Source organism: Sphaeramia orbicularis, chromosome 6 (genome assembly GCF_902148855.1).
Source record: "Sphaeramia orbicularis chromosome 6, fSphaOr1.1, whole genome shotgun sequence".
Taxonomy (NCBI): Eukaryota; Metazoa; Chordata; class Actinopteri; order Kurtiformes; family Apogonidae; genus Sphaeramia; species Sphaeramia orbicularis.
Window position 1 is genome coordinate 40289020 of NC_043962.1, and position 25599 is coordinate 40314618.

The 25599-nt window shown below is 36.7% G+C and overlaps 1 protein-coding gene across 1 annotated transcript in view; it reads left to right on the top strand.

Annotated features, from left to right (window-relative positions):
- The window catches only part of lamb4 (laminin, beta 4), a 49358-nt gene extending 24074 nt beyond the window's left edge, over positions 1–25284 (top strand). Inside the window, exons 17-35 of the mRNA XM_030137484.1 lie at positions 25–137; positions 334–454; positions 1206–1386; positions 2097–2240; positions 2324–2555; positions 5098–5255; positions 7140–7364; positions 8036–8253; positions 10294–10390; positions 10575–10944; positions 13004–13164; positions 13380–13582; positions 16420–16620; positions 17509–17653; positions 19394–19601; positions 21686–21821; positions 21908–22078; positions 24379–24532; positions 24889–25284. Coding sequence (XP_029993344.1) covers positions 25–137; positions 334–454; positions 1206–1386; positions 2097–2240; positions 2324–2555; positions 5098–5255; positions 7140–7364; positions 8036–8253; positions 10294–10390; positions 10575–10944; positions 13004–13164; positions 13380–13582; positions 16420–16620; positions 17509–17653; positions 19394–19601; positions 21686–21821; positions 21908–22078; positions 24379–24532; positions 24889–25025 — 3375 coding nt within the window. The 3' untranslated portion in view covers positions 25026–25284. The remainder of the gene's footprint in view (positions 1–24; positions 138–333; positions 455–1205; positions 1387–2096; positions 2241–2323; positions 2556–5097; positions 5256–7139; positions 7365–8035; positions 8254–10293; positions 10391–10574; positions 10945–13003; positions 13165–13379; positions 13583–16419; positions 16621–17508; positions 17654–19393; positions 19602–21685; positions 21822–21907; positions 22079–24378; positions 24533–24888) is intronic.
- The last annotated feature ends 315 nt before the right edge of the window (positions 25285–25599 follow it).

Here is a 25599-nt window from a genome sequence, read left to right on the forward strand (position 1 = left end):
ATATCAGCTGGTCTTCCTCTGCAGTCTCCTTCTGATTGGCTGGCTTCAGTCAACATCATCCCACTGTCACCAGGCGACCAAGGCTGCAGCAGTGATCCAACAGGAAGTAAAACTCTGATTTTACCCGGAAACTCCAGGTGAGGCATCCTCAATAAACAGTGGAAATGAGTGGATGGATTTCTTTGAGTTATTGGCATTAAATAAGTTAAATTTATTATACAGTCTATATAATTGCATTAACTAAATAGAGATTATAAATGATTAATAAAAACTACTAAAGCCCATGTAATTACTAGATGTTTAGAGTGAGTGTTTCTGTCTTTGTTCGGACAGAGGGGCTGTTCTGGACTCTCCAGTGTGTCTGAACACAGGTGCTCGATACTTTGTGGATGTCACCTTTAACAAACGTCCAGAATCTGACCAGTCCACCAGCTCACACATCCTGATTGACTCGGTGAGGAAGCTTTTCATTCAGATAAACTGACTGTTAGTAACCTGTGATCATGTGACAGTAGTTTTACATTACAATTTTTAGATTTATTTTATCGCACATTAGAGGGTTTAAAGTGCCCATGCAAGTTCACTGTGTTTTTAACTTCCCAGGAAGTTTCATATTGGATGTGTCAGAATTGGACATGAAGCTGTGGCTATATTGACAAATATTTTACCTCTTGGGGGCAGTATTGTACTGTTGTATGAAATAAAAACAGGAGTGAAGCTTGGAACTAAAACAATCCCATCCTATCTATGACGCAAAGCGTGGGACATCATGTTATGGGGTAGTTCTGTGGCAGAGGGACTGGTGCATTCATAAAGGTGATGGCATCATTAAGGAGAACAATTAAGTGAATATGTTGGAAGTTCATCTGAAGACATCACAGAGTTAAAGCTTTGACACATGGATAATGATCCTAAACATGCCTGAAGGCTGACATAGTGACACAGTGTTATATCTGTTTCTAAGGAACTGACCAACATTCCTTTATGGAGCTTGTGAAATGCTATTAACAAATATTAACCAAATGTATGTGAATTTCTGACTCTGAAATTATGAGAAAATGAATAGATTCTGGATTTAAGCTCTTTACTATTATTTTAACATTTCTACACTGAGTATTGAACTGTAAAATCATCCTCAGATAAGTTAGATCTTTGTTGTCTTTAAATGTATCTGAGTAATAATCGAAATAATCTGTCTTTGTCAGATGGGTCTGATCCCTAGCATCGAGTCTGTTCAGGACTTTTGCTCTCAGAGCGACCTGGACTCTTTCCGACGCTTTCGTTGTGTTGGATTGGCTGCTGAGCTTGGCCCAGAGGAGTCACTGCCTGAAACCTGCGACAACCTTGGCAAGAGCATGTCAGCACGAGTCAACAATGGAGCTGTTCGTAAGTAGTTTAAGAAATAAAAGCTCTGCATTCAAAACCTGAAGTAAAACTGTTTACTTGTTATATGTTGAAATAATAAAAGAAAGAAAGAAAGAAAATGTAGTTTCTCAGGTTTTCAGTGTTAGATGTGTCTTTTTTTTTGGACAGTCAGAGGCTCCCTACTGAACATGGAAACACCACCATCTTCAGCAATATTGATAAATGACATTGGATGTAAACATTGGTTTTTTATGTTCAGTTAATGGTGTATTTTTTGAAAAAGTCATTTTTTCTTTAGTTATTTTGATTTGATGTAATAACATTTGAATTTACTCTGAGATTTGACCAATATTGACATGAACAGTAAATGAAATAGAGGAAAATACCTGATTTTAACTGACAAATGTATCATACAGAGGATAATATGATAAATTTTCATAAATCTCTTAGGAAAGGTTAATTGTAGAGGCCAAATAATTAATTAGAAATGCTTCCAAAATATTTATTTGTCTTGAAAGATTAAATGTTACCAGAAAAATGTACCTAAAGTAAGAAAAGTTTATTACATGAAGACAAACTCACAATATGTGTTTAGATGAATCAAGATGAACCCATAAGGGGGACTTTTGTAAGTAATGTAGTCACCATAAATCATGATGGACAGAAAACACATTTGCACTTTCTCTGTACAGTACGATATCTGTACCTCGTATTTTTATGTATTTTTACAGCTTGCAAGTGTAACGTCATTGGCTCTCTCGGACCATCATGCAGTAAACTGGGTGGGTTCTGTGAATGTAAACCCAATGTGATTGGTCGTTGCTGTGACACCTGTGCACCACTCACCTTTGGCTTTGGACCCGGAGGCTGTAAACGTAAGATACACTAACTACTGTTCAGAATGTGTGGAAATGTGAAAACCAAAAACTGATGTTTGTTTTGTTTGTTTTATTCGTAGCATGTGAGTGTGACCCCCGGGGTTCGACGTCAGAGCTGTGTGATCAGGTCAGAGGTCAGTGTGCGTGTCGTTTAGAGGTTACGGGACGCCAGTGTGACCGCTGTCAGCCAGGATACTGGGGTTTCCCACTCTGTCGGCCCTGTGAATGCAACCAGATGTCGGCCATTTGTGATGAAGAGACGGGGGAGTGTCTGAACTGCAGAGACCACACCACCGGGCCGCAATGTGACACGTCTGTATCTATAACTATGTCAATATACTTTTATCATATGTACATATATGAAAGAGCTCTTAGTATGTATAAGAACATAAGTGATATGTACGTTTACAACAACTGATGGGACACAGATGTTATACATGTACATTACAGGCTCTACCAGTGAAATATAAGACTTACAAATGTGTATAATGTAGTTTAGGATGTTGATGAAAGTTCACACACAAATGCCAGGAAGTTTGAGTACATGTAAAACAATTTTACAAATACACACATCATGAGTTTAATGAAACTGGTACCTAAAAGCAGGACAGAGGGGCTAAAAATTCAGACAAGATGTAGACTAATGTTATGAAGCAAGTTTGGAAGCACTTTCGGTGTATTTTTAAAATAACTATTTACTGAGATAAAAGAGAAACTATTTTTCAGATATAACACATTTTTATCTGATGCGCGCATACAAAAATCCGCATGTAACACGGACACCAGGTTTCTGTAATGAACTCCCCCATCTTTTTCTTTCAGGTTTTTTCCCCAATACCCACACTATTACACAAGGCAATTCCACAGACAACTCAATGATATTTGAGTTTTCCCCTGAAACTATGACTAGTCAGTATTCCAGTAACCAAGGTAAAAAGGACACAAAAATTACACGCTATTATTTTTTTAAAAATATTTCTTTATTCTCTCACAGGTGCATTTTAGGAATTGAAGTAAATATGCAAGGCAGAGTGTTTCACAAAAATGACCACTGTTGCAAAATCACTCTCAATTTATTTGTGTTTAAATGGGCAGGTTCTGCATGTAAAGCAAGTGGGCATGATGGGTTTTGCATGAAACCTGGAATGAGACTGCCAATTCATGAAAAACCTGCATGTCTGGATTATAAAAACCACTAGGATCGTCAAGTTTCACATAGTGTCTTTATTTATAGCGGTATATAAGACCATTTCAAGCCATGTTTTCAAGATAAAATGCTCTGACGCCTGGGCAGCTTTTCTTGTCCCAATTTTGGTCCTATTTTTGGCCCCAATATTTGATAAAAAAAATAAATAAATAATAATTAATTTCGGGATGGCTCAGGGCAAGAGTATAATTTTTTTTGCATTTATCTGAGGTCATCATTAGTTACATCCTGGGGGCAAATAAGTCTAAATTTCTCTTTTATTATTGCGTCTAAAAAAGCTGGCAAAGTGCCAGATACCAAAATAAACCCAGTTTCATGGAAAGACCCACTGATGTATTACTTAAAGGTTTTATACTTCAGCAGTCATTTACAGATTATTAAATGTAGATGCTCAACATACATAAATCAGGACACATTCGTTGATGCTTTGTGCATGACTTTTTTACCAGTCTCAGTTTCATATAGATCCACAAATGCATGCTGCATTCAAGTACTGGTGTAAAACTGGGACATCTTAGCTCAGACTGTGGAAAAAGAGGCTCCTGAAAAGACATACACTCATACATCTCACTTCTTGTAACTTCAATGCGACACTTTGGCATATTCAATCTTCATCAAAAACTTCCAACCCTTAAACAGCTCATCATCAGTAAAAGGACAGAAAATATCGATGTCAACAATTTACAAAAATTGTTTATCACTGTACTATCGCATGACATGTCATTACAAGTTTGCTGAGGTATCTGATGAAGGTCAAGAAGACTGAAATGTTATATTTAAGTTAAGAGAAGCGAGACAGTGTACATGAGCTTTTTTTTTTTATTATTATTTTGACAGCTGTCATTCATCTCGTTGTATAAAGAGTTCATTTATTTTTTTCAAACCTAAAGAAACGTAATGATTTGTCACCCCTCAAGCATTGCACATACTGAACATTTCTACCTATTTCTGGTAAAGTTTCTGACTAATGTTTTTATTGCATCCATAGACTCTATAGTAGCCCATCATGTCAGGTAGAACAGTATTATCTATTTTACATGGTTTTTGTTCACAGTTTATATTATGATTGTCTAGTACAGCAAACCAAGAATAGTAATTTAATTAGTACAAACAGTCAGTTGCTAAGGTAATTGTATCAATAGTTAGTCAACAGTGCTATTTTAGACTGTCATAGAAGGAAAATATCCATATTAAGAGGTGATGAGTTATTCTGGCTCTTGAAAAAACTTTTTTCCCACTTTGAAATTATGCTTCAATTCACTGAAAGCCCAGATGTCTTAGTTTTCCACTAGAGGATGCACTTGTAAACAAGTCAAATTACACACACAAAAAAATGTAAATCTTATTTTTCATTTGTATATCATGTAACACACATTTGTAACTGACTAATTTATCTTTATACCACTGTGACTGGTTGTGTGTCTGTTATTATTTAATACTTGTGAATGTGACGTAAGTGTGTAGCTGCATAAATGTGTCAGGTAGTGTTGTACAGGTAAGGGTTGACACTTTTCTGTAACACATTTTAATGTCAATAGTTCATGTGTTTTTCATTATCTGTAGAATAATATTCATGATCATTTACTTTTAGAGAAAACAAAACTGACAAACACTGCTCATAACCATGCGCCTGTATCACTGATTCAGGTGTGTTCAGGGTTACTATGGTGACCCCATCTCCAGAATCCCATGTCAGCCCTGCTTGTGTCCGGACATTTTGGGGAGTGGACGATTCTTTGCCACTTCCTGTGATCAGGACCCACAGTCTCTGAGTCTGACCTGCAGCTGCAGAGAAGGACACACAGGTAAAAGCTGAGTCCTACCTGTTAATCTACTTAAACAAGTTTGTAAAACACACTTAGAGCCTTTACTTAAGTGAGAAGCACTAATACAACACTGGAAATGCTGTATTACAAGTAAAGTTCACCATTCAAACTCTCACTTGAGTAAATCTGTCAAAGTAGCATCAGCAGTATGTGCTTCCAGTCTGAAAAATGTGGTCATTGTGCATGAAAATGGTCCATCAGAGATTCACTCTGATTTATGACATATTTGGATTCATATTACTGCTGGATTCTTGTGTATGTTATATTTTACTGCTGTAGATGTTAAACGTTGAGGTCATTGGAATGACTTTGTTTACTGCCAAGGGTGTTTAATCCACAGCAATGAATAATATTTTATGAATTGATTATGAATTATCCATTTTCCAGCTAATCCAAAACTATTTTGAAGAGTTGACTTCACATGAATCTTCTTTTTTTTCTCAACCCATTACAGAACGCTTTATTCTTCGGCTCGTTACAAACATTAAAAATCAACATGCTCTGAAAAATAATTAAAGCTGTAGTGAAGTAGAAGTAGTTGTGTAAAACAGAAACTCTCAAGTCACCTCAAATTTGTATTCTAAGTGTAGTGCTGTTGTAAAAGTACTTGCATTCCTACACTCAGATGGGGTCTGGGTTCTGTAAAAGGCTGATGGTGTTCTGCTCTCTGAAGTGAATGCTGATGCCAACAGTGTTGCAAAAAGACAGTTATTTTTCATTTCTCTGAGTTTCTTCTTCAGCCCATTTCCAATCACCACACTATTAGACTTTGATTCCCAGTAAATCCATAATAGTGTGGGGATATCCCACTGTCTAATCAACTGTGATGTATGTTTTTCTTGAACAGAGTGTATGTATGCAAGCGAAGGCTGTATTGAACACTGAAGTTATGCCTCAGCCAATTTATTTAAGTTTTATTTAATGTTGCTCTTTTAACAAACACTAAAAAAATATTATTTTACGTTTAACAATGACTTCTAGATAGCTGTCTTAGGTTTGTTTATTTTAAGAATAAAATCATGTAGTTCATCCCTTAACACATAAAGACCCAGTGCTGCATACGTGGCAGTTCCAAAATAAATTTTCCTCTCTATTTAACCTTTCCTAAGCAATTTATCACCATTTATTATAATATTATCCTTTGTATTTTGCATTTTTTCAGGGAAAATCAGGTATGTTCCATTATTTAATTTACTGACCATGTAGATGCTCATAAAAGCTCAGATTAAAGTTGATTGTTATAATATCAGAAACAGAAAAAAACTTAAGAAAAAGTGACTTATTCAACAAAATATATCATTAACTGAACATAAACAGTGTCCATCCACTGTCATTGATCCAACTCCATGGGTTTTACTGGTGAATCAATGTTGTAGAAGATGACGGTGTTTCCCCGTTTACTACGGAGCCTCTGAATGTGCAAATGGGTCATACCTGATGACCGTGAAAAGATGACAAACTGCATTTTACACCAATTATTTACAAGTATTGATAGGATTAGTGGGTCAACAGGTATTAAACATTTAAGATCAGTAGATGCTTTTGGTCGTCAGTGGATCTCTGGGTCTTTATGGGTTAAGTAACTTACCATGAAGAAATGAAAACAATTATTGCAATGAAAAGTAACATTTATATGAAACATTTTTCCATGTTTTACTGCCTCTCACACTCCATTTAGCAGATGCTGTGAATGAGGTGTATAAGGGTTTGGTGATGAGGCCTCAGAGTGCAGATCAGGACTGGACCACATGCTGTTAGTCCTGATGTATTGCAGGAGTGAACAGCAGAGAGCAGCAGAGTGTTTCCAGAATCCGTACAATGTTTACTGTCATTAAATATGCAAACACTGACTGTAACTTTCAGGTCCAAGCTGTGATAAGTGCAGCCCTGGTTTCTATGGCGACCTGACCAAGCCAGGTGCCCGCTGTGAGGAGTGTCCTTGCAACGACAACATCGACCCAGATGACCGAGACGCCTGCGACAGTCTGACGGGAGACTGTCTGCGCTGTCTCCACAACACAATGGGACCACAGTGCCAAGACTGCAGACCTGGTTACTATGGCAACGCTCTGGTCCAGGACTGCAAAGGTGAAGAAATCAAACTCAACTTTATCAATGATAGCACTTGTGTTAATCATGTTTATTAGTACCATAAACATGTAGCAGATTAAGATTCAAACAACACAGAAAATAATTTTTTTTAAAAATCCAAAAACAACAACAATAAAACAATACAATACTGAAAATGGATGAATAAAATAGAGTAAAATACAAAAAAATAAACACTTAGGGACAAAAAAAATAGACGAAACAATGAGACTTTAAAACTATGGAATATTACTCTAAATTAAAAGGCATGTGAAAAGCAACTGGTCATTGATGACATTCTGTTGAGGGGACATTGACTTGACTTGATGTGGCCAGACCTTAGTGATAAAATGATGGAAAATATCAGATGGTGGGAGGAGCAAGGTCAGATAAAGCTTTACAAACAAGTAAAAGCACTTTTAAAAAGTTATTAAAGACAGAGGTGCCAGTGCTATAATCCATTTTCATTTAGTTAAGACTGTGGCAGCCTTCTGAAGTAGCTATAGTTGCCTTATATGTAGATTTTAGGTATTCTTACAAAAACAGAATTACAATGAATTTTGCTTTATTTCTAGGCTGAAATAAGGATCTTTTAATAACTGCATTTAAGTAAGAATGATATTTAATAATTCCATGCACAGAGTGTGTTTAATTTGTGACACATTTCCCAGAATGCTCCTGTGATCGGCGAGGGACTGAGGTGACTCAGTGTCCTCTGCAGAGTCCCTGTTTCTGTGACCAGGCCACAGGACAGTGTCCCTGTAGGACGGGGGTGGTGGGCGTCCTGTGTGACGAATGTGAGGATGGATACTGGAACCTGGATGGAGCGTCCGGCTGCCAGCCCTGCAGCTGCGACTCTGCTAACTCTGTATCCAACGTCTGCGATAAGGTGAGATGTGCACCAATCACAGAGCTGTTCTTGTCCAGATCTCAGTTTGTGGTTTTCTATACATAACAGACTCGACTCCCAGAAGACCAGTTTGGATTTTGTCAGTTGTATGAAGTAATTTTTTGTAGTAGTATCTGCTGTAGATGGTGGTCAGCACCAACAGTTTGAAGAATCAAAAACACAGAAATAAACATACTACTGTAGATGGGGGCAGCAGCAAAACATATTTCTCAAAGACCTAAGAAGTCAATATCATTTTGAAGTTTTTTTTGTTTTTTTTTCGAAGGGACAGTGCATATTAATAAACACGATATGTGCCAATACATAAGATTGTAGCCAAGGCTAATTTCCATCTTAAGTCCCTACATAAAGCAACATAGTTCACGTAAAACAGTGCAATCCAGTGTTCTCATCTAACAGACAAGTTAAACACATCATACATTTATGCTACACTGTGCACAACATACATACATACACACACAATTTCAGATTGCCAGATGACTTTATATGAGGTTGTGGAGGCAGGTTTGATTTTCCAGTAACCATAATTTTAGATGTTTAGTGAATGAGCTGAGGGTGGGCAGGTCGTAGATAACGGTTGGTAATGTGTTCCAAGTTTGAGAGACATAGTATGACAAAACAACCTGTTCAAAGGCGCCTCTTCTAGATGGAATTATACATTTAAGTGAATTATTTTACTGCCTCACATTTTCCTTTCCTATATTTCCATTCAAAGTTGCCTTTGAGGAAAAACAGTGATTTTGCCTCACAGGATGCAGGGATTGCCACTCTGCTGCTGCCTCGAAGCTATGACTTTGGTGATTTATCATGAGTATGGACCCTTTAGAACACCAGAGACACACAGTGATAACTGATATAACCAATCAAAGCAGTTCTGTTCTGTGACATAGAATGACTGTTTTGTCAAAAGTATTGTAGGCTTTTCAAGTAATGCAGTGAAAATATTCTGAGTGAAGTGGAAGCTCTTTACCAATAACTGGATAAAAAGTCCAATTCCAAAAATTCTTTAGGCAATCCACTTACAGTGTTGGTTTTGGGTGTGTGTATATATATATATATATATATATATATATATATATATATATATATATATATATATATATATATATATATATATATATATATAGTTAATGTAGCCCTTGTTAAGTGTATTGATAATGCAGTCATGAGATGCCACTGAGGGGAAAAAGTCAGATTTTCACTTTATTTAAGCTTTATTTATGCAAACATAGAATTTACATGATAAGATTAATAAATTACAGAACTGAAAAATATCATTTGTAATCAATAAATGTTCATCAGAAGTCTGTAATATCATGACATGAAACAGGAAAAATATTTACAACCAGATGTACCTGCCTTAAAACCTCTTTGACACCACATTCTTAAGTTTGAAGTCGTAGGCTGATTTATGTTATAGAAACAAAGTGGAAAGGCCACTGAGGCGACTCTCAGGCCAGGAAAAAACCTATATGTCTTTCTAAATTAGAGAAATTTTGAATTTGTCTCAGTTACACTATTGTAACAACATAACAAGCAGCAAAATGTCTGCAAAAAACACCGCTATCAACAGTTCAAGGTAAATTATGCTTATCTGTGTGGAGTTTTCATGTCCTCCCCATATCTGTGTGGGTACTTTCTGGGTACTCCACTTCCTCCCACTGTCCAAAGACCTTAGTAGGTTCATTAGTCAAATCTAAAATGCTCATACGTGTGAATGTGCAATTGTATGGCTCCTCGTCAGCCCTGTGATTAACTGACAACACATTCACCCTCTCAAGAATTAAGTAGGAATGAATGAATATTATATTTAGCATTATAAAATTCAACTTTCTACAGGTTGCTAACTTAAAGGTTTGGTACTGCTTACTTTACCAATACTCCCGTCTGCTGTACCTCATACAGTTGCATTCAAAAAAGCCAGAACTGACCCTTTGATATTAATCATTGACTAATGAATTTGATCATATAATTAATTGATTATTAAACACTAAGTGAATAAAGCTGTGATGTGTTCAGGTGACAGGGCAGTGTCCATGCCGTCCTGAGTTCGGAGGAAGACAGTGTGACGAATGTGGAGAAAATCATTTTGGAAACCCAGACCTGCAGTGTGTCTGTGAGTGAAAGCACGTATTTACAATATTTCCATGAAACCTTTCAGTCACAGAATCTCTAAGTTTTCATGTATTTATGTTTTTATTTACAGACGTATCTAGTTTTTATCTTTAACCATTTAACTGACATGATTTACATGTTTTAAGAATATTATGGTTTTAGTTAAAAGTATGACTTGTTATCAGCTTGTGACTGTAACTTGGAGGGAACTTTGCGTCCATCCTGTGACCCTGAAACCGGTGAGTGCCTCTGTCGGGTTGGTGTCACTGGTATCTTCTGCGATGAGTGCGCTCCTGGTTATGACTCAGAGTTCCCAGCCTGTAAGGAGTGCCACCCCTGCACCGCTCTGTGGACTCACGATGTGGCTGACGTCCAGCGTGCTGCACAGAGGATGAGAACCTTCATCCCTCGGCCTGTTGATGGCGTGGACCCCAGAGTGAGTAACCAACAGCAGATGATGCGGAAGATACACTCACAGCTGGATGACCTCAGAAACCTGACAGGAAAGTCTCCTGCAAAAGTGGATAAGATGGAGAAGCTGTGTATGAAGATTGGGTAAGTCCTTCTAAGTCTGAGGGATATGGCCAAAAATAAATAAATAAATAAATAAAATAAAATAAATAAATAAATAAATAAATATATATATGTATACACACACAATTAAATGAACAAATAAAATAAACAAATATATGTATATTGTCATGATAAACATGTTCATATCAGTCAGTATCAATAGATGTCAAATAATTTCTTTTCAAGTTAAAGCTATACTGTATGATGTGGCATTTTTACTCTTTTCTTTTGTCATCTTAAAATGCTCCTAATAAGCACATGTCAAACTAAAATGTAAAAGAAATCCACCAGGCTGTGAAACTCAGAAATGTTTAATTCTCATATATTTCTGATAAAAGTCTGACCAATCATTTTATTCGGTCCAAATGAAATAATTGGCCGAGCCTGGCTGAGCCTCCTGTCAATTATCCATTACCGCCGTCCCGCATCCGATCCATTATCACCATCTTCATGTCTGATATGGGTACCTCTGAATCTGACATTCCACTCCCGCTGCTTCTCCTGTCTCTGACCACAGTCTCCTGTCTACAATGTGTATGGAAAGAACTGAAATGCACATGAAGGGAAAAAACAGAGTTGTGAACAGAAACAACAACCAAGGGAACAAACAGAAAAACCCAACTGCAGCAGTCGGAGTCCGGTGAATGAAGGATGGAGATAAAGTCCAGGAGTTGGGTGTACTGGACTCCACAGACAGGTCTGCACAAAGCGACCGCAGGACTCTGCCTACATGTACTTGGTGTCAGTCAATGTAGGATGATAAATGTATGGACTATGAAACCTCAAATGTCCACAGACAGTGGTGGAGTCCACGCGCTCGCGGTATGCGCGCTCACGGTACGGCCCACTCCACCCAGCTGATGAGGTGCAGACCAGACCCTTAAATACAGGGTCTCTTAATGAAACAGCCACTGCCGTGCAGCAGGTGGATGATGTGTCTGATTGCTGAGGGAGGGGTCCGCGGACACGCTGAAGCAGACTGGACCTCCACCTCTGCTTCCACCGCACGCATCAGGTGATAGGAGGAGAGTGCCAGAGCTCAGGCAGGGGCAAGCGGGCGGGGCTTTGGAGGGAGGCAGGTTGTTCATGTTCAAATTTTTACTAAGTGCTGTGAGACATGTCACATCGGTAGGTATAGCTTTAAACATTGAATTTTCATCTTTGATGAATGTTGAATAAACCACAGTTATTTGTGGTTTTATTAAACTGTTACAGTCTAAGAGGTAATTTGTATGGTCTTTTTATTTATAGACAAAAATAACAAACATTTAACAAACAGCAGAGCATTTCAGAAATCTTGACACAAGTCATCCAAAACAGTTCTAATGACTAAATTACATAGAACTTCAAAATATCCATGTTTAATTCATCAGTGTAAATGAAAAAAAAATAGATAATTAAGCCTTAGTGATCTTCTGCTGATCAAAATTATTATGATGTAATATAAAAAATTATATTTGTGAAATTATATCATGATGATAATTGTCATTACTATTTTATCACCCACCTGTGCGTTGATATCTGCAAATAGTAGGAAACAGCAAAAGTGTAATTTTATATTAATTTGAGTTCGACAGCTCAGATGTAAAGATTCAGTTAAACATTTAGATGTTTGTTTTAAGTTCATAAACTGCATTTGGATGTTACTGGACCAACTCTCAGAAAAATATCTTATTTATTATTTCTTACTGCTTTTGAACACAGATTTGGCCTTTCTACAGTATATCAGTTTTATTTAAAGATTGGAAACATTCTGACCTAACAACTACTCATTTGTGTGATCAGTGTGGGGTTTCTGTTCCCTGTAATTCAGAACTTGTACCTTTAAATTACTTTGTTTCCTCTGATCATTAAATCTTGCTCTTAAACGACTCTTAACTTCCTTCGTGTGCAGCTCTGTGTTTTTATTTAACAATCTGAAACTTTCCATCTCTTGAGTGTAAATTTTACCAATATTGTTTCCTCTGGAGATAACTTTAGTAACCTTCTGTTAAAGAAGGATTTTGTGTCCCCATCAAACTAAATATTTCCATCCCTGCAGGAAACTGAAAGACAGCATAGATCCAAACCGCATCCACATCGACCCTTCTCCCCTCTTAAACACTGAAATCGACAACATTCGTCTTGAGTTTAAGAAGCTGCTGAACAACTTGAAGCAGAAAGTTGATGATCCAGATGATGAAGATGATGAAGATGATGAAGGTAGAGGAAGAGTTTTCTACCAAAATCAAGTTACATTATTCAGAATAACCCTAATCCTAACCCTAAAGAGCAGATCCTCCTTTTTCAAATGGTTTTTCTTTACAAAAAGTCAAAATGTAGGATTTTTTTTACAAGCTGAACTTTTACAAACCAAAACTGATGAAAAGTAAGTTTAAGTTTCTGAACTCTGACTTATTTCTCTATCACTGTTGTAGAACTGTTGGATGAGATCCAGAAACTTTATAAATCCTTCATGTCAGATGAGAAAAAGGCGAAAAACGGCAAACAAGCAGTAGAGGACTCAGCTGACACCCGACAGGAGATCAAACACAAACTGAGCATGTGCAGCAGCAGCAGAGACATGAGCTCACTGGAGAAGAAGGTCAATGCACTCAGCGTCGGTGACTTCAACCGAAAGGTAAGTCACATGACATCACCTTAGAGTGTTAACCTGCAAAGTCACATGACTAAAGCCTGTTATTACTTCTGAGAGAGCAGTCCACCTGTAGACAACCCCCCAGCCCCAGCCTTTTCCTGACCACAATGGAGTACACACCTACCCATTCTGAGCCTGATTCACATAGTAAATGTCCTGACACCACTGCCGGTCTGCAGCAGACTGACCTGGCCTCTGCAGTCTTTAGATCAGTGGTTCTAACCTTTTTTGGCTCACGACCCCATTTTAACATCACAAATTTCTGGCAACCCCAGACATCCAGAACAGAGACATTTTTTTTGCTAAAATTAATTTGTTTTTGATCATGTAATAGTTTGCTATACTATGTTGCAAATAAACATTAATTTTAAATGACATTTAATCACTATAATGTATATTATTATGGATGGAGGCACAAAAGCCAGGTGTAGATTACTGCGCAAAGTGAGAATTTGATTTTCCTTGGTCAGGATATGTACAGTCAGTCCAGCTTGGATTTGTAAGGCTGACAATTAATGCTGAACAAACAATAACTCAAACTATGAATTATGAAAGAGCTGCAGCATCTGAAACTGACCACAATGAACATTTGACAGATAAACAGTACCACAGTGCTTCAGTTTCAGCATCACAATTTGTCATGTCTTTTGTGGATTGTGATTATCTCTCTCAACTCACCATACTTTTTTTATTAGTAAGTTTTTTTGTTTTTTTGTTTTTTTTATCAATTACTAGAAATTTCAGGTGACCCCATTTGAATTCCAGGCAACCCCACGTGGGGTCCCGACCTCAAAGTTGAAAAACACTGCTTTAGATGAAGCATTAGCTTTGTTGGAGACGATCCAGTTCTATCTGGTTGATCTATCTGTATCCTGATTCTCTAACCCTGTTCACATGTGATGTTATAATGCATCTTGGGTGATCTGATCACAAACAGACAGCTGTGCATACACTTAAGACTCACTGAGGATGTGCTGATTTAAAATAATTCAGATACGTTAGGAGCTGGTTTGGGCCACACATGACTGCATTCTTTTAGCAGTGTGAACATCAATGTTTCCCAGACCACAATGAAGGATGTCCTGTTCAACTGAGGCCCTAAACTATGTAAACCTCCATTATGGGAGAAGGCTGTGACGTCCTGTGTCTGACAACTGAGTGTTACAAACTTTTGACTAGGAACATGTCAGTCTTTATTTTCTGTTTGACAGTAAAAATGTAGGACTTGACAGTTGTGGAACTCTTCTTGTCTTAAATTATCAGTTTTCTATCTGAAGTTACTTATTGTTGTTATAGCAAAACTCACACATTCACATTACTGCACCTTAGTCACTTTCACACCTGTTTGTTTATTTACTTCCAATTCCTGTAGACTTCTACATTTGCAAATCTTGTATTTTTTTCCTCTGCTTTATTAGTGTATTCTGTTTATATTATTTATTGCTTTTAGCTCTTCACACTTACTTTCCTTTTTTGCTAGTGTTTTTCAAGAGTGCTTTTGTATGCAACTGAACTTTTGTGACCAAGTAATTTCCCTTGTGGATCAATAAAGTTTTGTCTAAGTCTAATAGTTCTGATCTTCAGTCATCCAAAAATGAGGCAGAGTCTGGAGGGGTCTGGTGCAGTGTGTTTATTGGGCAGCAGTAACAAACTTTCTGTGCTGCTGAGATACGTTCCCCAGTCTCCCTTTACTAGGAAGTCCTTACCCTGCTCCTTCTTCCACCTGAGTTTGATTGGTACTCATTCCAGCAGACGTGTGTTACAGCCACTCTTGACCGTCACATCAGCACGGTACATTTGGAGTAGGAGTAGAACTCCAGTCCCATCGGGGTATGACCTTGGTGTGTATGTGAGGCCACAACAGAGTTTAGCTTCAGTGTTAACAGCAGACTCCGTTTGCAGGGTGCATGCGCAGGTCTTGAAAGCCTTTAAAAGTATGGAATTTTTAAATACTGTTTTCCAAACTGAAAAGTCTGAAATTTTGTCTGAAAGTTTTAATAAAGTATGGAAAAAAGTTTCTGTCATAGTAAAATTTTAGAGTATGCTCAAAGGCACATAACTGTGTAAGATAAGAAATATGTGACGAAAGCATATAAAAACGATGTGTAATTACAGCAGTTTGTGCACAGACCTGTATATGGTAACATTATTATGAAGTGGTTAAATGTGTTACTACTAGCGGCATTGTACCCGTGTTGCCATTGTATGATGGCATGAGAGGCTAAAACGCCCTCCTGTGGTGCAACAGCGGCATAGTACCCAAACGCCCTCCCGTGCTGCAACATCGATCGCACATTGATGGGACGGCGGACGGATGGACACAGAACATGCATTATATAGTAGGATACTACATCCATCCATCTATACATTCATGCTTTTATACTTCTGGCTGTGCTCTAAAGAAACCAGTTTGAGAGATGTCCATGCACTTTTGTGATTTTCATGTTTTGAAAACGTCTGTCAGTAAAACATAATTTACTTTGAATTATGCATTCATTCATACATTTATTAAAATGAACTTTTCTGCTACACACAACAGGTACAATCTGAACCAAAAAAAGTAGGCATACAAGTATAAAAGTACATGGAGTCAAAGTCTTGGGGAAAAAATAGCAGTTTTGAAAAAGTCTGGAATTTTTATTTAGATAAAGAGCAAACGCCCTGTATTTAATAGATTTGTGCTGTGAAGGTTGTCGTGGAAATGTTCAACTGACTAGCTAATGAAGATATAACTTTTATAGCCAAAGAAACAAAATGTATTAATTTGTAAAGTTCAAAATGAATGGATTTTTTTCACGGCTTCTTTTGGTCTGAGGCAGATCTGTGGAGAACCTGGCCTGGACGACTGCTCCGGATGTGGAGGTGCTCTCTGTCGATTTGGTTTTTGGAGGAGGAGGAAGTGTGGAGGCCCAGACTGTGATGGCATTGTTTCTGTGAGCCAAAAAGCTGTGGACACGGCAAAGAAAACGGAGGAGCAGCTGCGCACACTCCCCGTCAGACTGCAGGAGTCCAAAAACAAGGCAGGTTCACTCTGGGAAGACCGATGTTTAGAATTTACTCAACTACTGCACTTAAGTACAAATTAGAGGGAATTCTTTAACTAGACAGAACAAAATGAAAGTTTTGGGTCCTAGGATTAAAATAGTGGATCAAACCTCTAGTCTACTGTGCAGATGTTGTATGTAGTGATTATGCACATTTAAATATTAGTGGGTTTCTGTTTATGTGAATATAAATGTACATTTTGTGTCATATTTCACAAAATAGAAAGAGAAGTGAAGTACTGGGCATGGTTCAGCACCTCTTTTTAGCATAAGTATCATGCTATATTTACTTAATTTTTTGTGCAGTGTACTACTTCTACTTCACTGCATCTCAAAGGAAATTAAATTAATTAGACAGCTTTAGTTGCTTTTCAGGCAAGCGGTTTAGATACTAGTGAAAATAAATAAGCCTTTAAAATAAAACACATAGTTACATTAAACCAGTTTGTCTTCCGGTGCCTTACAAGAAGCAGCATAAAGTCAACTCAAATAGTAACAGCACCGCCAAATAGTAAAATTCTAAGTTTTTTAATTTCAATACATACTCATGCCATGGAGTATCTTACAAAACTCTGAGCTGTGTTTTTTCTTTTCTCATCTCCCATTAATCATGTGGTTAGCCTCAGATTTTTTGTCGTCCTTTTTTATAAAGTAGTTGAAACTGGCTTCACCTCCAACAGAAAGAAGAATACCATGCTACGACAACAGCGATGCTTCACAATGAATGATCTAATAATCAACCAGAGTGATTAAACCAGTGCTTTAACTTTAACTTTATTTGTCTGTACATTAAAGGTAAATACTACAGAACAGGAGAGAACAGGTTAACGAGGCTGATTGATCATCAAGTCTGTCTTCTGTCAGATCACAGATACCAAACAGGCAGCTCAGGACACTAAAGACCAGGCCAAAGACCTCCAGGACCGGATCCAGAACAACTTGGACTCCTTTGAGAGAGAGAAGAACAAAACCAAGGAGCTCATTCAGAAAGTCAAGGACTACCTACTGGGTCAGTGTTCAGCTGGTGGAGAGGGGGTCCAAGTCCAGGTCTTAGTTCAGGTCCAGTCTTGGTCCTAGTTCAGGTCCAGTCCAGGTCCAGTCCAGGTCCTAGTTCAGGTCCAGTCTTGGTTCTAGTCCTGGTCCAGTCATGGTCCGATCCTGGTCCTAGTCCAGATCCAGTTCTGGTCCAGTCCCTGTTTCTGTCTGTAATTTATCTCATAGTTGTGAAATTTTCAATATTATTATTAGCAGTTGGTCTATGTGGTTTTGATTTCAGTTTAGTTTTTGTTAATTTTACATGTTTTTAATGTTGTTTTTATTTTTTCTTCAATTTGATTTAGTTTTAGTCTCTCAGGTTTTCCATGATTTATAGTAGCTGAAAAAGGTCAAATCATAGAATGCATTATATAATTATTATTTACAGAAATGCTTTAAAAATCATATTTTATGTCATGCATTCGTTCCTCCTTCCTTTTTATTGAGGTTTCCATATTTGACAACACTATTGTATTAAGAATGTCTTTATTACTTTTGAATTACTTAAAAAAGGAGTGTTATTCAAAGCATCCGTAGTGTAAATCAAACCAGAAATCAAAACAAAATTTTTTATTGCAATATTATCATTTTAATTTCAATTGTTCATGATGTTTTTATTTATTTTTGTGAAAACTGACATTTTTATTTTCATTTCAGCCAAACAAATGTATTTGCGGCTAGTTTTAGTTGGTGAAAACAAGTATTAATATTTGAAGTATTAATTTAAAAAATGTTGATTTATGTTCAGCTACATGATCTAAACTTTTGACATTTTCTAAAAATGTTCTGTTTTCTGAACATTTACATCCTTGATAACTTTTGTGAAAGTCCTCTGAAGAGCAGAAGTTCCATCTGTGCCATGTATCATTGATGTGGATGATGTTCTCAGCCTTTTTGTGTTTTAGACTTCATGTTTTTTTTTTTTCTTTTTATTGAACATATCTAATTAAATAAAGCCACAATCTCTTGTTGTGCATCCCGTTTTCCAAACCACTAGATCAATGCAAAAACCATTACATTAACAAAAACAACAGAGGAAAAGGAAAGGAAAAAAGAAGAAAACAAAACAACAACAAAAAAAACCCTAAGAGGAAACACAAGGGGAAAACATCCTTAAGTCAGTAGCTTCATCAGTGTCTGTCAGTGAGCCAAGGGGAAACACTTACTTGTTCTATATGGATTAATACTGTATGTTCACTCCACTCCATTCAATTAAATCCAATCCATTTACAACATTTCTGAAAGATAAATGTTTTAAGTAATGTTCATTTTTCCACCACATGCATAGCGTATACATTTAGTAAGAACCCTGAAGATGTTGCTGCAACTGAAGTACCAAACTTGGAAGTAAAATTCACTCTTAATCTCCATACAGTCTCTAGTTCCAGTAGAGACGAATTCCAGGATGATCCCAAAATCCATGAAAGTGCTTTGTCATCTCAGTCCCATAGCCTCAGTCTGTTTCTCTCTAGATTGAGTCCTGGAGTTACTGTTTGAAATATCTGACCATGTTTTTATTATTGAGCTCTCTATGAAAACAAACTGATTGATTCCCATTGTTTTTATTGTTTTCATATTTCCACTCCAATGATAATCTAACTTTTCTCTCATGCTGTATTCTTCCTGCCTAGTTGTTGAACGTATAAGACTTAATGTTTTCTAACTAATAACCCTGGTGTTCTCTCTGAAACCTGTTCATTCATTGTTCCATCAGATGAGATGGTTCCTGCTGAGGATATTGAGAAAATAGCACGAGCTGTTTTGAAAATAGAGCTGCCTCGATCACCTGATCAGATCCAATCAATGATCCGTGACATCAACAATCTGCTCGCTAATGCCGTCAACTACCAGAAGGACCTGAAGAGTTTGCAGGACCAGGCCAGGAGAGCCCAAGACCTGCTGAAGGAAGCTCTGGACCTTAAGTCAGTGTCTGAAACAGTTTTTCATGTTTTGACATTTTAATTGTTTCATTCTTTCAGTTTTTGTTTCATTCTTTCAATCTGGTTTTTGATTTCAATGGTGTCGTAGTTTTATGAGTTCATACATTATCTTTGGAAACTTGGAATTGACCAGTTAGTTTAGTTATTGTTTTAGTTTGGTTTTTCAGATGTAAGAAAAGATAAGATGTTAGAAAGATAGAAAAGTTCTTTTATTGTTTTATAGATGCTTAAAGAGATGTGATGTAAGAATATATGAATTAAATATAATTTATAATTATATCCCAGAAATGGAGTTTCGGGGATGTAATTATGGTTTTACCCCGAATGCCGCTGGATTCACTTAATCTGCCGCCGGATTTCCTTGGTGTGAACGCCATAACTCGGACAGATTTGGTTGGATTTCTTCTCCCTTGATAACCAACATAGTGGACCCGACCCCTAATGGAAGAACCCTATCGATTTCAGCTTCTCTATGAGTATTAGAAGTCATTTAAATGGGGGCGCTTTAGGTGAAAATCAGTTTTTTGGACATGAATCAAGCAATATTAGGCTGATTGAGATAAACTTTGGTTCAGATTGATTGTCTTCCAAATGTCCATTTTCTTGCTACCATCCAGAGTTCATATGGCACAGGTGTCAAACATGTGGCCTGGGGGCCAAATCCAGCCCGCCAAAGGGTCCAATGTGGCCTGCGGGATGAATTTGTGAAATGCAAAAATTACACTGAAGATATTAACAATCAGTGGTGTCAAAATCATTTTAATTCAGGTTCCACATACAGACACATAGAGTCCAGTTAGATTTCAAGTGGGTCAGAGCCAGTAAAACATTATCTTAATAACCTATAAATAATGGCAACCCCAAATTCTCTTTTTGTGTTTCTTGGTGTAAAAAAGTAAAATTACATGAAAATGTTTACATTACCAAACTATATTTTTACAAAAAACATGAATAACCTGAAAAAATATGAACAAACGGAAATATCTTAAGAAAAGTAAATGCAATTTTACCAGTATTCTGGCTGTTACTAACTATTTTGTGCCACTGTAATGCACATGTGTAAATGATAAACTGATAAACCGAGGCAGACTATTGTTAAAATTGCACTTGTTTTTCTTAAGACAATTCAGGTTGTTCATGTTATTCAGATTTTTAAGGAAACTTCGTAAATGTAAACCTGATCATAATAGAATTTTACTTTTTTCACTGTTATTATTTTACTGGTCTGGCCCACTTGAGATCAAATTGGGCTGAATGTGGTCCCTGAACTAAAATGAGTTTAATACCCCTGTAATGTGGTGTCATTTTCATTCACTAAGTGGTGAAAAAAGGGGTTCTCTAACATTATTCTACCACTATGAGGTCGATGTAGCTCAAATTGAGTTCATATCAATTGTTTAAAATTATCTTTCTTCATGCCACTATCTTGAGTTTACATGATGCCATATTTTAACACCAGATGGTGTGTTTTTCCCATATTGTTGGGGGAGCTTCTGTTGAAAAATCTGTTTTTTGGACATTATTAAGGAAATAGTAGGCCAATCAAGCTCAAATTTGGTTCATATGGATCGTCCAACAAATATCTAATATCTTTTCTGACATTATCCAGCAAATAGTTATTGCTTGCAGAAGTGCATTCCATGATAATAATGATCATCTCATGTTTGATAATGCTCTGAAAAATCTATTGAACAGTTATGGCTATTTCTAGACAATGCCATATATCATATTAAATCTATCCACAATCTGCTTTCTGGATAACAGTTAAGTTGGTATCTTTTGTACATTGTGTCATTTTTTTGTTTTATTATATAGCAGAGGACTGGGGGGATCTTGGGGATATACCCTTGCTGTTGTCCCCCGACAGCATAAGCCTTGTTTATTATGTAAAATGTTATTCTTATGTAACACGAACTGTAAAATTGGAGAAAAACAAAGACAAATTTGTTTTTTCCTACAGTTCTTTTTTCTTTCAGTTTTTAGTCTTAGTCATCATTAACTGCACTAACCTTTGTCTAAGATGAGCTTGTCATGCCATATTGTCTGACATTTCTATTTCTGTACAGGGAGCGGACCAAGAGCATCAATGTGACGGACATCCAAAACGACATTTATGATGCAGAGAAAGCTCAGAGTAAAGCAAATGATGACCTGTCCTCAAGCAGCCAAAACAAAGACATGATCGTAGACCGACTCAGAGATGTAAAGATCCAAACCCTCTGAAGGAGCTTTTCCTAAACCCAAAACACTTGTTCTAGCTCAGATCTAACCCATATTTTCTGTTTCAGTTGAATGACAAACTAGACGACATTGACCAGAGGCTGGATGACCCTCGACCTGCAGACCTGATGGATGAGATCGAAGCCCTGATGAACAAAACCGAGCAGAACCGAGAACAGGCCAGAGAGGCCAAAGAGGCTGCGGAGGCTGCTTTAGACAATGCAAATGAGATTGAAACGGTAATACACAAAGAACCCTCCTTTACAGTACCATGCACATGAAGCACTGCAGTCTGTAGGTTATACTCAGGTTTAACCCATAAAGACCCAAACATCCACCAGTAACCAAAATCATCTAGGGATCTCAAATGTTTAATAACTGTTGATCCACTAATTCTATCAATATGTGTAAATAATTGGTGTAAAATTCAGTTTGTCATCTTTTCATGGTCATCAGATATGACCCATTTGGACATTCAGAGGCTCCGTAGTGGCCATGGAAACACCGTCATCTTCTACAACATTGATTCACCAGTAAAACCCATGGAATTGGATCAATGACAGTGGATGGACACACTTGGTTTATGTTCAGTTAATGATATATTTTACTGCTAATGTTACTTTGTCTTCAATTCTCTCTATTTTTTTTAAATTCTTTGTTTATTTGGAAAAGCACATGTTAGAAAACTTCTATTACAGGTACAATTAAATTTCTACACATCAAATGAAAAAATGCTTATCCAAGATTTTTTGTCATATATAGAACATATAAAATAAATAAAGAAAAGTGGGCTGGAGGAGAGGGCTTACTCCGCTACTTCATCAATAAGACAAGACACTTTAAGGTGTGTATGTTTACATCAATCTAAACAGAAATGTTTCATCCATAAAAGTATTCACATCACCGATGTATTCATTTCACATCTATTACAAATTTAACATAGTTTGTCCATTTTGACCAAATAGTAAAAAAAGATTCATTTTGACCCTTAAAACAAAATGTCAACTTCTCCAGAATGTAAATGTCCTGTACGATGTCGATCCATTCTTCCGTTGTGGGTGCTTCAAGCTTTAACCATTTTCTAGTGATGGTCTTTTTACTTGCTGCCAAAAGTATTAACAACAGTTTTTTTATCCTTCGGAGTCCAGTCCTCACATGAAATATCCCCTAAGTATAGGGCTTCACATTTACAAGGATTTTTTTCAGTAAAAATGTTATTTAAATGTTCACACAGCTGTTCCCAAAATGGTTTGATCACTGGACAACTCCAGAAAATATGACAGTGATTGGCGTTATTTGTCCCACAGAGTCTAGTTTTCTCTATTTTTAATATAATAACCCCTAACTTTAATGTGAGCTTTTATGAACATCTACATGACTAGTGAATTAACCTCCTAAGACCCAGGAAATGTCAGCAAAGTACAAGCTTTTCTTGTTTTTTATTAAATAACTGCCTATATTGAAAACATCATGATGCAACAGTTTTTTTCAGATGCAGTTTTTAAAATTTGTATGGAATGCCCTTTGCAGTGGACAATTTTCTTTTCTTTAATTTTGTATAAAGTAGTGAAACTCTTGTCCACTAATGTGGTCTTAGGAGGTAAAACATAAGAAAATACATGTTTTTTACTTAAAAATGCAACATACTGAGCATAATCTTATAACAAATGGTGATAAAGCACTTAAGAAAGGTGTGAAAATATTGGGAGTAAAAGTAAAAAGTAACCTTTTTTTAACCAGGGAAAAAAATAGTTGAGATTAACCCATAAAGACCCAGTGTTACTTTTGTGGCAGTGATTTATCACCATTTATTCTACTGTTATGCCCAGTATTTTGCATTTTTAAGTAAAAATCATGTATTTTCCTATATTTAATTTACTGATCGTGTAGATGTTCATAAAAGATCAGATTAAACATGAGGGATATTTAATCAGAAATAGAGAAACTGAAGAAAAGGTGACATTTGCAGTAAAATATATCATTCACTGAACAAGTGTGTCCATCCACTGTCATTGATCCAACTCCATGGGTTTTACTGATGAATCAATGTTGTAGAAGATGACGATGCTTCCACGTTCACTACGGAGCCTCTGAACAACCTAATGGGTCATAAAAAAATGACAAGCAGAATTTTACACCAATTATTTACACATATTGGTAGAATTAATGGATCAACAGCTATTAAACATTTTAGATCAGTAGATGATTTTGGTCACTGGTGGATGTTTGGGTCTTTATGGGTTAAAAATCTCTTTTGCAAGGGTGTCCTGGCCAAGACAGCAGCTCCAGAAGTTACAAACAATAGAGATTTTATCCATACATCCACACTAAAAAATGTAAATAAAACACATAATAAAACTCAGTTCTAAAACCATACATAAAACACTAAAGTAATAGCACACATATAAAACACTATCAATAAATGTAAGAAAAATAAAGATGCAAAGTAATGTAGAGGCTCTGATTTAAAGAAGATCTATAGTTTGTACTCCTAAAGCTCAGAAATGCTTCCTGTGGTTCTCACTTGTCTCCTCTACAGGACACATATAATGTGCTGAACCTGTTTGAGGTTTTAAAGCAGAAAAAGTCAAATCAGACAGAGGAGGACGAAGCTGCTGACAGACTGAAGGAGATGATGAAGGAGGCGGAGATGATGAAAAAGCAGATGGAGGATAAGCTCCAACAGATCGAAGGTAGTATCAATACTTGAGTTTGTTTGCTCATGCAAAATGAGACATGATTAATATCCATTAAAAATGAATATTTAATGTTGATTAACTGAAATGAATCCACAGCAACCCTGTAATTAATCTGATTCAAAATTTCAGTTGTTTGACAGCACTAATTGAAATATGTTGAAATGAAAGAAAATATTCCTTAAATAAAGGAAAATTAGTAGTAAAATCATATTGTGATGCCACATAAAATTAAGTAACATTAATTATCACTTTGTATGATCCTGAGGTAATATGTATAATATGAGTGTACATTAGTACTGCAGTACCCAGTGTGCAGTCCTGTAGTACTCTGTGTACTTACTGTATTTCAGATCTAGAACAGAGGATCCAGAAGCTCATCCAACGTGAAGCAGAAAAAGAAACTGTGGTTTCTGACCTGTTGAAGGAGGCCGATTCTCTGCGAGAGGCGATCTCCAAAAAGGCAGAAGACTACAACAAATGCACCTAAAGCCACTGTTTACTGACTGTTTGACCTTTGAACCTCATACATCTTGTTTTGTACTGAATTTATATAAATGGCCTAAATGTTATAATCGGACATGTTTATTTGCAGATGATGTTGTTCTATTTCTGTATCACAGAAGCCTGAATATGTTCATGTTGAGAATCTTAATAATGAAAACTATCTACACATGCAAACCATCAGTCTGCTGCTGTTTCTTACATTTTCCATGGTAAAAAAAACTAAGCAAACGTAAGTCCTTCTCAGTACTCTCTGGCATCTTGTTAATGGAAGTGTGACGTTCACGTGGGTGTTTCTGTCTGCGTGATAGTGTATCTAAGATTGACTCAAAATAAACTACAGTATGTTCAGAGATTTCAGGTGTGGATTTTTATTTCCTTTTTGGGGCGTAAAAATCTGCACCTGAGACTCTCCCTTTACCATATAGACACTTAGTATAAATCAAATTTATTTATATAGCGTCACATCATAACAAAAGTTATCCCATGACACTTTACATATAGGTCTGGTCGAAACCAGACTCTTGAGCCAATTTACAGAAACTCAACAGAATCCTCTA